We start from the raw sequence: 13,148 nt of genomic DNA on the forward strand, positions 1-13,148 counted from the left end.
GACAGTGTTAGAAAGGAAAACGTGAAACAACATCCATTTACATCCACTACAGCATGAATAACGGTTATTTACAAATTATTGTTTATCTTATGTCTTGAGCAGTGCCAAGAGGTTAAAAAAAAAAAGCCTCTTTACAAACCAAAGATGTCAAAACATATAACTGAACCATCAGTTATCTGGACATTTAAATACCAAGAACAATAACAATCTCAAAAGCCTCATATAAATTATACATTCAGAGAAAGCAGGAATGATTAAGATATGACATATAATTATATTGTATTTAATATGCCATATTGTATTACTGTTAATCTATTACATAAGAACCGCTCATCTGATATTACATGGGGAGAAAATCATCATGACAATGCATCATAGAGACATTTAATTTAAAATAGAACACAAAACCACTCCATCAAATGTACTTCTTCAATAAAACAGTAGTTAAAAAGAACATTTCCCTCACAGTGAGACGGCAGAGGCTATTGTGTTTGTTTTCAGATTTGTTTGTGTGCGTCGACAGGAGTGAAGGTCTGCCAAGAGACAGGAGTAGCAGACAGTAGTATGGATTTTTTTTTTCTTTCCTACTCCGTCAGAGTGTGCGTAGGACACCTGATACATCGACCACACACTCACGTACACACACACACACACACACACAGAGACAAACACACACACACAGTGCCTACAGCAACAGCTGGATTCCAGCTCTCAGAGTCAGGGCAGCTGGAGGGTATGCATAGAGTCCTGTCTCCCCTGATTAGCCCAAAGGGGACAGATGTATTTCACCTCCACATCACCTTTCCAGAGCCCTGTGGTTATGGCTTCTTCAGCTGCCCCAACTAACCTCATCATTAAGCCATGTAACAGTGAACTAGCATGTATACACAGCCCACGCAGATATGTTGAACAAAAAAGATGCTAAACAAAGACACGTTCTTTCCAAGGCTAATTATGCCACTTTGAGGTAAAAAAAAGTTAATCTGTAAAATAGGGTAACATAACTGAAATAATGTGAATTTGGTGATTCTGAAAAGCAAGGGGTTTTTTTTTGTTTGTCTGTTTGTTTTTTTATAGTTGCTTACGTTTGTCTAATAGGCAAATTACAAGGCCTGGTCTTCCACTGCTGTAGATGTAAACACCATACACAGCCATGCTCCAGATAGTTCCAGAGGGCTTTTAGCAATCAATACAGTGGCAACAGCTCTCTTTGACCAATGCTAAACTGGGAACAATCTCTGTTGCTAAGAATGTACAAATGCTGCCAGCTGGCATTGGGTTACACAAATTACCCGGGTTACAAAATCGAAAGAAAGGACCCCATAAGCACCGTTCTACCACTACATTTTAGTGTGGTATTCTTCCAATTTTCTGTATACAGAATTTTAGTTGAAGTGACTGGTGTTTCAGTCTAACTAGTTAATCAACACAATACTAATCAGCACCTGAGCCTCCCTGTCCAGACCTTTTTAGCTTTTCTGATTTGACACCCTCATGTCAGAGGTCATTGGCTTTTAGTGCGAGTGGCAGATTCTGAAGTCCTAACTGATGGGGGTTTACCATAGGTCCACCCCCCCCCCCCCTAAATCTGGGACAGTCATGACCTCAACACTTAACACCTTATGCATAAAAGATCAGCTGCTTGACAACCCCCATCATACCGCAATGAGACTACACTCACAGTCACACAAGCCATGTTTTGTCTGCCGCGAGTTCTTACGAGAAAATGTTTAACAAAGTTTTACTAGTATTCAAAAAATGTTAAAATGATTCCATGTCCTCTGGTCACTTTCCAGTTTATTTCATCTTCATCGTAATCTTTCATTTTATGATTGACTCAGATCACACACAGCAACCGGCCAAAACGGAAGCGTCCCGTTAAGACTGCCATAGTTTAAATAAGCGTTTGTTTCTCTTCGATTGCTTACAATGTAGCGTGAGGGGAACATTTCTCTCAGTCATTTCTCTCGGTCATGTGCATGAATAAATAAAAACTCAGTCCCTTTGTTCTGCCTCTCTATCTACCCACTTAAACCAGGCCGTTATACAGCTAGAGCCTGTAAACTCCAGGCCTTGCTGGTAATGAGATTTGAGCTTCAGCCTAAAGGTCCCCATAAGCTGAACAAAGGGAGCAGACAATATTAAACACACATCCAGAAAAGGCAGTCATTGAGGGGAGGGAATGACTAGCCCAGTCTCATCACTCCCAGTCAGGGACAATGATGCCTGTTCAGGGGAGTGAGAGTGGTTGGTGGGACAGAGGAGTGACACCTGAGAGAGAGCCGGGAGGCACACTGTGACGAATGAGGCAGCGGTGAGGGAGAAGAGGAGGAGTAGGAGGCGGACAAGGAGGCGAGGGGTGTGGGGATGAGTCTTTCATAAAGCCCACGGGAGCAATCCCGCCCCCCACAGCCCCAAGTCCCTGGGGGGGAGAGAGATAGAGAGAGAGAGAGAGAGAGAGAGAGAGAGAGAGAGAGAGAGAGAGAGTACCTCAGCCTCTCACAGAGATTACACCAGCCGAAGATCAGCATGACCGACACAGCTCAGCAAAGATCAAAGACAACACACACACACAGACACACACACACACACAGTCAAGAGCAGCTCTTCATCACAACCAAACTAAAATAATCACTGCACTGAATGGAACCGCTATTTAAAAAAAAACATGCCGGACATGTTTCAAATCGTATTTCTGACGAACGCCCGAAGAACGTGAGATCACACACAACACAAGTGAGATGAGATGCTCCGGTTGTATTGATTAGTCATCACTCCATTGATAAGCATGTGATCAGTGAGTGATCAGTTCTAACAAATGTGATATGTGTGGGTTCCATCCTTAAAAAAAGTGAAACGTGGCCAGCTACACTATTTCTGGAAGAAGATCATGGAAAATGTGCCCTGTCCATTCTTAGCGTGTTCGTCCTTTGTGAGGCACATGCTTGCCCTATAAATAAGCATCTCCTGGAAGGATGCAGCATCACTGCAGTCCAGCAGGAAGCTTCTTAAACAGGTGAAAATTCCTCCACCAGCCCAGTGCTGTGGAGAAGACCGTTAAAAAAAATATATATATAACCAGACAAAGGAGCCGTGTCGTCCCACGACCAAGCTTTTCTATCCCTGCTGACAGACCACCCAGTGTGTGTGTGCGTGCGTGCGTGCGTGTGTGTGTGTGTGTCTATGTGTACATGCTTGCACCCAAAAAAAAGAAAAGAAGACCAAAACAGTACAAATGAATGAAAGCCTTGAACATTTGCATTCCTTGAGTCTGTACCTTTTTCTTGACTTCCCGGGACCTTTTCCTGCTCTTCCTTTTCTTCTCTTTTTCTTTCTCTTCCTCGGCGGCGGTGAGATCTATATCCGCTTTTTTCTTCAGCTGGGACGCAGCGTGTGCCATGGTGAAAAGCTCTGGGAGGATATCCTTAAGAGGTGCGCTGACTTCAAAATGATGCTCAAGGAAATGAAGGAGGATTCCTCTTTGAACAAGAACGGAGGACACTCACACAAGTGAAAAAGAAACAAAAAACCAAAAATATTTGCAGTGCCTCACTAGATATTCCAGTGCAGGGTGGCCGGGGCAGCCAGGACGCTGGAGGTTAGCATGGGTCCGACGACCGGCCGAGCAGTTTCTAGGGAAACGGTGTTTGCCTCTTGGCAGATTTCTTCCTGTTCCTTCCGGCCCTACCTGAACCCATCCCCTCTGTGCAGTCAAAACGCAGGGACGGAGGGATGCGAGCGAAGAGAGTGAGGTGAGAGAGAGAGAGAGAGAGAGAGAGAGAGAGAGAGAGAGAGAGAATGAGCGGCAGCTGGGACAGAGAGGCAGTCTTACGCGTGGATCCTTCACCACCAGCTGGAAGTGCCTAAGTGAGGGGTGGGATGGGGGGGATGGGGGGGTGGTCCTGATGGGGCTATTGTGCAAATTAACACACACATACGCACACACATGCACGCACAAACATACATACACACACATAAAGAGGAGGGAGGGATGGCTGCCAGTAATATCCAGTGCTTTTATACATTAGCACTCTCTCTCTCTCTCTCTCTCTCTCTCTCTCTCTCTCTCTCGCTTGCGTTGATAGTGCAGACCAAACGGCTTTACGTGGAAATAATCGTGACATTCTTTTAACACAATGTTCCCGAGGAGGAGTGCAGGAGACATAGCTCTGTCACTACAGGCTGATTTTCACAAGAGGAACAGGATGGAAGCCACGGTCTTCAGTGTGCTGCTTTGTGCTTGTCCGTGTCATTTCTAAAGAACAAGTAAAGGAGAGGCAGAAATGAAACTAAATCTCCACCCCTGCTGCACCGTATCAATGTGAAATTTCTTCATAGACAACAGAGAGCAACGTGGTGCGTTCACATGTTCTCACCCTCCACACACCACCTGAGCCCATTACAGGAGACTGCAGTTGCTGAATATTAATGACGTGAAGGGGGAAGGCGCAGAACGTATACAATGTTCTGATTGGATCATGTGGGAGAGCCGTGCAGGGATTGGCTGGTAGGAAAACAACATATCAGACCAAGCATGACATAGAGAGAAGGAGAGCTAAAATGAACCACCACCAAATCAAAACTAAACCGCATTCTCCATCCCCAGTTGTATGTCATGTTACAACAATTTTTCAATTTGTTGCTAGGCAAAAACGCTGCCTCTCTGTTCCCCCTTTATTTGAAGGACAGATCAGCAAGACAGGAAGGTGCCAGCACCAGATGGTTTTTAATACGCAGTCACGACACAGATTCTACTGTTTGCCAGCTTAAATCATTAAAACGGTGAACATAATGTCACACGCATTTTAATACCCACCAAAACAACAACCAGAGGCAAAAATAGGTTGTACCCAGAACGATCAAATATTGTCGCATTGGGTTGCACGTTGTAAAGCAGAGACTGGGAATTAATGAAGACAAATTCCATTTGGGTGACTTACAATTTTGTATTAATGAGGCTTTCCTGTTTTTAAAGTTCATATGAGGTGAAATGATGTGCACACGGCTCTAGAGAAGAGAATCACTTGGACAATATGCACGATCCTCTAATCTGACTCATATCTCAAACTTCTATCCAGGATTGAGGAGCAACGTGAAGCAGAGACATAGGTTGTGAGGTTCTCTTAAGACCCATTTAAAGAGCCTTTTGTGCTTTAACATCTAACATGTATGAACAGTGGGACTCTGAGACCTTTAAAAGGAGATTTGAAAGATTTAAGCTCCTCTTAAAAACCAATAAAGTCCGTAAGGCAGATTTAGGATACTTAGCCATATCAGACACCAAATGCTTTTAAGAGTCTTGTGTTCATGTAGTTTGAAGTGAGTGGAACTGTACTGGTAATACCTTAAACACAGTATAGCGTAGAGGACAGAGTTTGCTGCTGAGTTCAATACTATGGGACTTCAGCGATAACTACATGGGCAGAAAAAGTCAGGCTTAAATAGCAATAACTCTGTGCATGTGGCAATAATGACTAGCTCACAAACATATGCGACATTAAAAAGCACGTGACAGAAATTCAAATTCCTAAGATTTATTTCCGTTAATGTGAATGTTGGTGGGTTTTTTTTATAGGGAGACTGAGGTAAAAAGCTGCGTTAAATCGCTGGGAAAAGGGAAGAGCATCCTGTTGAAATATGCAACATCCCTGCAGAATCCAAAAGCCTGGACCACGGTCCTATAAGGGCTGTACGGAGCCTCGCAGCGAGCGCTGAATAGAAGCGTGCTGTGAACTGAAAGGTGCCCCCCCCCCACCCTCCTTTTTTTTCCATGCCTGGGGCTAATGCCATCATCTTCTTTCCAGAGACAGCATCAACTAAACACCTGCTCATGTGACAGAGCACCAAACGCATCAAACAGACACACTGCCATTGCAAATACACACCCACACCCACCCCCACTCACGCACACACAGACACACCCCACCGGCTTTCAGAGTGACTGCAGCTCAAACCCTTGAGCCGGTGAAGTCGAATTAAGCAGGGATAAATCAGTTTGGATGGAAAAAAAAAAAAACTGTACTGTCAGTGCTTACTGTCTGTCTACTCCCCTCAGTGATGCAGACTTCTCTCTATATACCATACGCTCAGCTCCATTCTACCAGCTGAGAACGCCGTGTGCGTAGATTAGCTTGTGGAGCGAGCGTCGGCTCTCTGTTTTACTCGGTTCGGTGTTAATATTGCATGGCCTTGGAGAGGGCTGGGTCTCAGCCAGAGGATCCAGGAGAGAACGGAGCACAAAGACAAGTTTCTCCACGTGGCAGCCTGCCACGCAAGCTTTCTCCACAACACCGTGCTTTAATACGACCGACGCGTTTGTCTAAGCATCGATTTAACATTCAGTCAATTCAGTGGGCGCTTGCCACTGTATTTGATTTCAAACCCATTTATTCTAATCATCCCCTGACAGGGGGGGTTGTAGAAAACTGAAAACTTAGAAACCACATAAATGAACCGACAGTCACAGAGAGGCAGTCTGTGGATAACATTTTGAGGATGGACAATGAGATGTCTCGCGTTTAAATTTGAAATCATTCATACAGTACTTTAAAAAACAGGAAAAAAGTATCAGAGAAGAGGAGATGGTTATGATGAACTGACAGTCTGGTCTAACTGAGCCAGCTAATCACAAGCTTTGACTTTTTCTTTTTTTTTTTCCAGTCTTTGAGAAGAGTGAAGAGATTGCGCTGAACCAGGATTAAAAATAAGTAGGTCAGAATGAAGGAAGGATCTCAGAATAGAAGGAGTCTCTGGTACCTTAACACTGACTGTAGTGCTACTGCATACCGAGTGTTTGGCACTGATGTTTAAAATGTTTGAGCTGATGTTTGAGAAGACAATTTTTCGCATTCTTTATGATGAAATCAGTAAAATCACCAAAATCTTGTACATAGTCTGAACCTGATTGTTACATTAACAAATCAATTCCTTGTAAATTACAAAAAGGTACAAATAATCTTCCTTGATGACATTAAAAGTGTCAAAAATAAAGTTGTTACTCAGGACCATACTGGGTGGGGTTAGGATGTCTCTTTATGTGTGTGAGAGCATGAAATCTTTGGGTAAATAGTTCCATCGTCACCTCCTAACACTTCGTTCAGACATGTGTATCTCTTTCCAGAGCATTGATATGCAAGCTCGCACGATGTTCTTTTTTCCTAGTGGTAATGATGCCAAAACACAGACACAAAGGACATGACTCATCTGCGATCTCTGACGCCCTCTGCTGGACAGCAGAGGAACTGACAAAGCGTTGTAACAAAGCTAGGGTGAAAAGTGCATGGCATGCACATGGTGCATCTAAAAACCAATACAAAAGAGCAAAGAATATTTTAAATAACTGTTGCATTGGCACACTCTGTATTATTCCATTCTATGCATGAATTTGAGCTTCTCAAACACATCACTACTGCTTCTTCGGGTCTTGTTTCATCAAAATACAAAATACTGTCTGATGACACAAAAGTTGTTAAGATTAAACATTTAGAACCATCAAACCTTAAAACCTTTTCACATCTTTTAAATATTTAGATCTTTCCAGAGTACCCCAAATTTTCTGTTACACTAGAGATTTGACTGCTCCTCACAGGCAGCAGTCAAATAAAATATTCATCTTCTTATCCTATTATAATTCAATTGTAGGGCGCATGCAAATGAAAAAGACAAATGAAATAGATTTCTTATCCAATTATTAACTGCTCTCTAGACTAAAATAAAGACGTACCGTTTTTAACCCATTATAAAAGGAAGGATTCGGGTCATTTATACCTTAATTTTTTTCACGTCCCCTTTTCTTTGTCGTGAATCTGCTACCCACCGAGAGAGAAAAATAAAAACAAAGTGTACTTCTACTTCATCACCACTAGGGGTAGGCATTGCACTGAAAGACTAGCACATCATTACAGATATCAAGCGGTGGAGACAAAGAAGGACCCAAGCAATAAAACGAAAATAAACAAAAGAGCAAGAAAAACTGGACACAATATAAATTGAAAACGCTGTCTGTGTGTTCAGTAGGTCTGAACTGCATATCTGGGACAAAAACATCCTTTCACTGAGGGCTTTCTAAACGTACAGTTCAGCGTTGAGTTTAGCCTTTATTTGATGAGGGCAGTAATATGAATGGTCTGATAAATGAGACTGTAGAAGAGGCTGCCATCCATTAATGCTTTGTTCTGTTGTAACTGGACAGACTGATCCCACATAAATCAAATGTCTCTCTGACAGCGTCGGAGCCTCTCAGCCCAGTCTTCAGTGAGACAAAGAGGAGTCGACTCGTTAATCAGGAGAAGTCCTGATTCGGGAGCGCACTGTTCTTTCCCTTAAACAGCTTCATCAGCAGGGGCCCATTGCAGCAGGCTGGAAAAAGCCCTCTGAGGCTCCATGGCATTCACAGCATTTCTCATCATTTCTCTGTTCTTTCACACAACAACAGCGACAAGAACAACAACAATAAAAATAACAAATCATATAAAAACAACAACATATCATTGGCATTCATATTAAATGATTATTGTTGTCACTATCAGTCATAGCAGTTGAATGAGGACAGAGACCATGTATGGGAGTTTTTATAGTGGGTGTGAGGACAACTGCTGATAAAGACACAGCTTTGGGGTGCATGATGTTTACTGTTACTGATAAGATTCTTGTGAAGAGGACACTATAAACTGACAGCAGGAACTAAGGCAAGCAAAGAGAGAGCATTTCTATGTGTTATTACTCACACAGGGTTCCAATCTGTTAGCAGGACCTTTCAGGATCATATGAGTCTGTTTACTGTGATGTGGCACTGTATTTCTCTCTGTCTGATGTGAGTCTGTTTACTGTGACTCTGCATTACTCTCTGTCTGATGTGAGTCTGTTTACTGTGACTCTGCATTTCTCTCTGTCTGATGTGAGTCTGTTTACTGTGACTCTGCATTTCTCTCTGTCTGATGTGAGTCTGTTTACTGTGACTCTGCATTTCTCTCTGTCTGATGTGAGTCTGTTTACTGTGACTCTGCATTTCTCTCTGTCTGATCTGAGTCTGTTTACTGTGATGTGACTCTGTATTTCTCTCTGTCTGATGTGAGTCTGTTTACTGTGACTCTGCATTACTCTCTGTCTGATGTGAGTCTGTTTACTGTGATGTGACTCTGTATTTGTCTCTGTCTGATGACATTATAAGCTGCCTTGGCCTCTTATGGTTGATATGAGGATATCAGTTTATAAGTTTAAAGTCATTTTCGATCCAAATATATTCTTTTTTTTATTTTTCTGTTTCATTCCCACATTTTATTTCTATTCCGTTTTCATTCTTTTACTTTTCCATTTTACTGTATTCTTGCAGTCTGTAATTTCCAGTAGGGTGCATGTAAAACTATTCAGTCTAAAGTGGACTATGCCAAAATGCATAAAGTAGTTTTAAAGTTCAGGAATCTTTCAGTTAATCTTCAATTTGGTTTATGGTCTTGTTTTCATGAATGGCAACTCAGAGATTTATGAGGTGTATCAAACTGTTATCATATTAAGCTATAGCCCTTTATACATTCAGTGAGTAACTTATTTATTTATGTCTATGTGAGAAAAATTAGCAGTCTCCAACACTATTCAAGAGGAGGGCAGTCCTGACTGTCTCTACTGATCTCAGACTAATAATTACATGTTACATGTTATGTGCACGCTATTACAATATGATCTTAAATATGCATATTGGCTTTCCATTACATATGTAGTACATAATATATTGTATTGTAGCATATATTATAAATAAAAAAAGCTCTTCTCTCCTCCATGCAAAGTATTCCATTAAGAAAACAGTTGACAAAGAATTTATAAATTACTAAAGGACAGTGTCATTATGTAGTTCATCTAAAAAGAACATTCTGGCCAGTGGAAACAGAGAGGCAGGATATGGACTGCTGAGAGTCTTTTGTAACACAGCACAGAGAGATTCTGGCATTGACTACTTTGTGTGTGTGTGTGTGTGTGTGTGTGTGTGTGTGTGTGTGAGAGAGAGAGAGAGAGAGAGAGAGAGAGAGAGAGAGAGAGATCTTATTTGGATTCATAGTATTTCAGCATTAGCCATAGCTACACAATGAGGACAGGAAAAATGCCTGCTATCATACACCGCTCTCTGCTTGCTATCAAACGCTGTCCAAAAAAAAAAACGGAAGTCGTACAGGAGTACAAATCTACTCTACCTTATGTTACTTTCATTTACAAACTTAAGCTTACAAATGAACGTGAAAAAGTGAATTGTTTAAAAAGACCAGTCTCAGTCAGAACATAGCTTTAACCTGAGTTTGGTGATTGAGGGGATTCTTGCGTTTGGTTTTCTTTGACTGACAGCTGTAATACTGCTGCTCCTGTAGCTTCCTGTCAGCACTGTCAGTATCAGCCTGAGCAGCAACACACACACACACACACACTTTAACAAACACAGCTAGATGCAAAGAGTCTGTACTCTTACTCCGTATGTCAGGAACATCACACACACTACCGCTGGGCAATAGAAAACTCTGAAAAGCTCAGCTAGTATCCTCAAATCCTAACTCTAGCCGGTAATGATATTTCTTAGAGAAAGGACATTGTCTTCACATTTTCATGACAGGAAAAAGATTCCCTCATTCATCACAGCAGCAGTAAAGCACACATTGGACTGAATCTGTCCAATATCCATTAACATTACGACCTTTTTTGTCCAGACAGCAGAGGTTACGATGTACCTAACAAAACAGATTTTCATTACGTCATTTTATAGTACTCATAATACAGGCCTTGTGTGGCATCGTTCAAATAATAATAATAATTTAAAAAAAGCTGAATCACGAACGTTATATTCTGTGAGGAAGCAAAGCAGTTTCTCACAGAAAACTGTAAGATAAGTCTTCCAGTGTGAAAAATACATACATAGTAAAAAAGTGGTATTAAAAAAAAGGTTTAGTTCCACAACACTGGCGTGGGGTTTTGACGTCCTTCGTTCAGGTTTAAGGTCTTCTAATTTGGTTGAAGGAGATCCTTGTGTCACTCCAGATACACGATCAGTGTCATGATGTGTAATGTTTCAGACAGAATTGTCATCTCAAACGCTTCTACATCAGCTGATACACAGGTGCAAGCATGAAACAAACAGAGCTAGCGTAAACACCGCCAGTGCCTTAAGATATTGTCATGGCAACATGTACTCTCTAAACATAGTCCGACAGGACTGACTGACCCTGTTTGGAGACACAAACAAATAAATAAATGGATGAATAAATAAAAAAAAAAAAAAAAACGTAATCAGTTCCTGAGTGCTGTCATGGCGCTAAAATGGGAACAGTAAACTAGGACCGGATTTAGGAGACTGTGGTTATGTGACAAAAGCCAGTGAAAAGGTTATTCAAACAGACAGCTGTAGGAATAATCGGAACTAAGATGAATTTCACTGGCATGTTACGCGCAAATTATCGCTGTTGTGAAGGAGCACTTCACCAGTTAAAGCATGCAGCCGCTGTTATCGGCGTAGGCTTACATTACATCATAGAGAGAGCGCGAATATCAGTGACTAATATGGGGAATAACCTCTCTCTCAAATGTGCAGGCTCACAGAGTGGGTTTGATGTGCACATTATGCAATATCTCCATTTGAGAGATACATTGTCAAAACGGTGTATATATGATAAGGTAAAAAGAAATCCGATGTATTATAAATATAAGCACACTATCTGCCTCCAAAATCATAGCAATAATTCTGGTTTACTATAACATACATCTTTTGTGCAGAGGCAGGAAGACTAAGGTCCAGATGTAATCAGACTCTTAGCGTCAAATTGCTTGTAACCGGTGGCAAGTCGTAGGAAATATATATATATACACAACAGTGGTGAGGATGACAAACACAGCATGCTATCCCCGCTAGACTGTTTGTCCATCAGACAAACAGTCTCCCAGACTCACCCCCTTGTGCCGAGCCCTATGAAAAAACAAAACCATACATGGGCACGAGACAGAGGGTCTGTGGAACACGACCGAGGCCTCCAACCGTCTATGTCATGCACAATAAGTACTCATCACACAATCGTTCACCTCTTCTGGGAGACCATAAAACACTATCGTAATGTTTTAGACTACATCATATTTCTGTCGATGCTTAAGAGCGTGATGTTCAAAAGCAATATCAGTTCACCTTAGCAATTAATTGCCTTAACAGCATATACTGAGGTTAAGTTGTGGACTGTGTCCAAACCTAACTCCGGGGGAGAAAGACTTATTTTAATGATTGACGTAAATTGCTTGATACAGTGGGATTGAATGTCAAGCATGCAATGTTGCTGAGCTGATTTGCAAGCCGGGTAAATTAGCTAAATGCAGACTGCAGAATCAAAGCAAACAGCTCATCTGCTGACAGAGCGCCACAAAGTCTCCATGGAAAGTAACAGCACAAGTCATCAGATTAATGCTCGTGCTTGAAGAGCCAATGACCGATAGCCAGACATTTTCTTAGGGCTTAAAATCTCATTTGAGCTTATTAAAGCTTACATTATGACTTTCTCTGTGACATGTCATTTCCCAAACCTACGTTTCTTCTGCGGTAACATCATACGAACTGACCAGTGTCAGCTGTGTGGCCTTTATCGTTGCATATATGGATGTACTATGAAGGCAAAACGGTGCAGAAGCAAATTCTTTAGTGATATGTATCCTGCCCTTTAAGTCCAAACCTCTTATTCACTGCACCACTGCTCCCCTGACAACAGCCGCATCACAAATGTCTAGTGTCCTGAGATGTCACATGGCGTTTAGCTTTTTTAGAGATGTGTGTGTGTGTGTGTGTGTACATATAGGCACATGGATGCGTACATGTCCCTCACACTCCAGCGCTGTCCTCTCTGTCCCCGTGCTTATCTAACACTCTAACACGAATGTGCAGCCCAGACATCAGCACATACTCAGCACCACACATCCAAACTGGCCTTTAACCCGACGAGACAGCACCGCCCTGTCCACGGCACGCAGGGGCTCAGATCTCAAACACACAGGTACAGCCTTTCATTTTCTGCCTCAGCAAGTCCATCAGCATCTCCAAAACCACTCGCGTTCCGCTTCTTCACGTCTCAGCATACACGTTTTGCCGCTTTGTGATTTTGACAGAGTATACCTGCTTACTCTCTGAGCCTGCGAGA

The 13,148-nt window shown here is 42.0% G+C and overlaps 1 protein-coding gene across 1 annotated transcript in view; it reads right to left on the bottom strand.

The window, feature by feature from the left end:
• The window catches only part of ank3b (ankyrin 3b), a 65,420-nt gene extending 62,020 nt beyond the window's left edge, over positions 1–3,400 (bottom strand). The window contains exon 1 of the mRNA XM_030774339.1: positions 3,278–3,400. Coding sequence (XP_030630199.1) covers positions 3,278–3,400 — 123 coding nt within the window. The remainder of the gene's footprint in view (positions 1–3,277) is intronic.
• Between the last annotated feature and the right edge of the window lie 9,748 nt (positions 3,401–13,148).

This window comes from Chanos chanos, chromosome 5 (genome assembly GCF_902362185.1).
Source record: "Chanos chanos chromosome 5, fChaCha1.1, whole genome shotgun sequence".
NCBI lineage: Eukaryota > Metazoa > Chordata > Actinopteri > Gonorynchiformes > Chanidae > Chanos > Chanos chanos.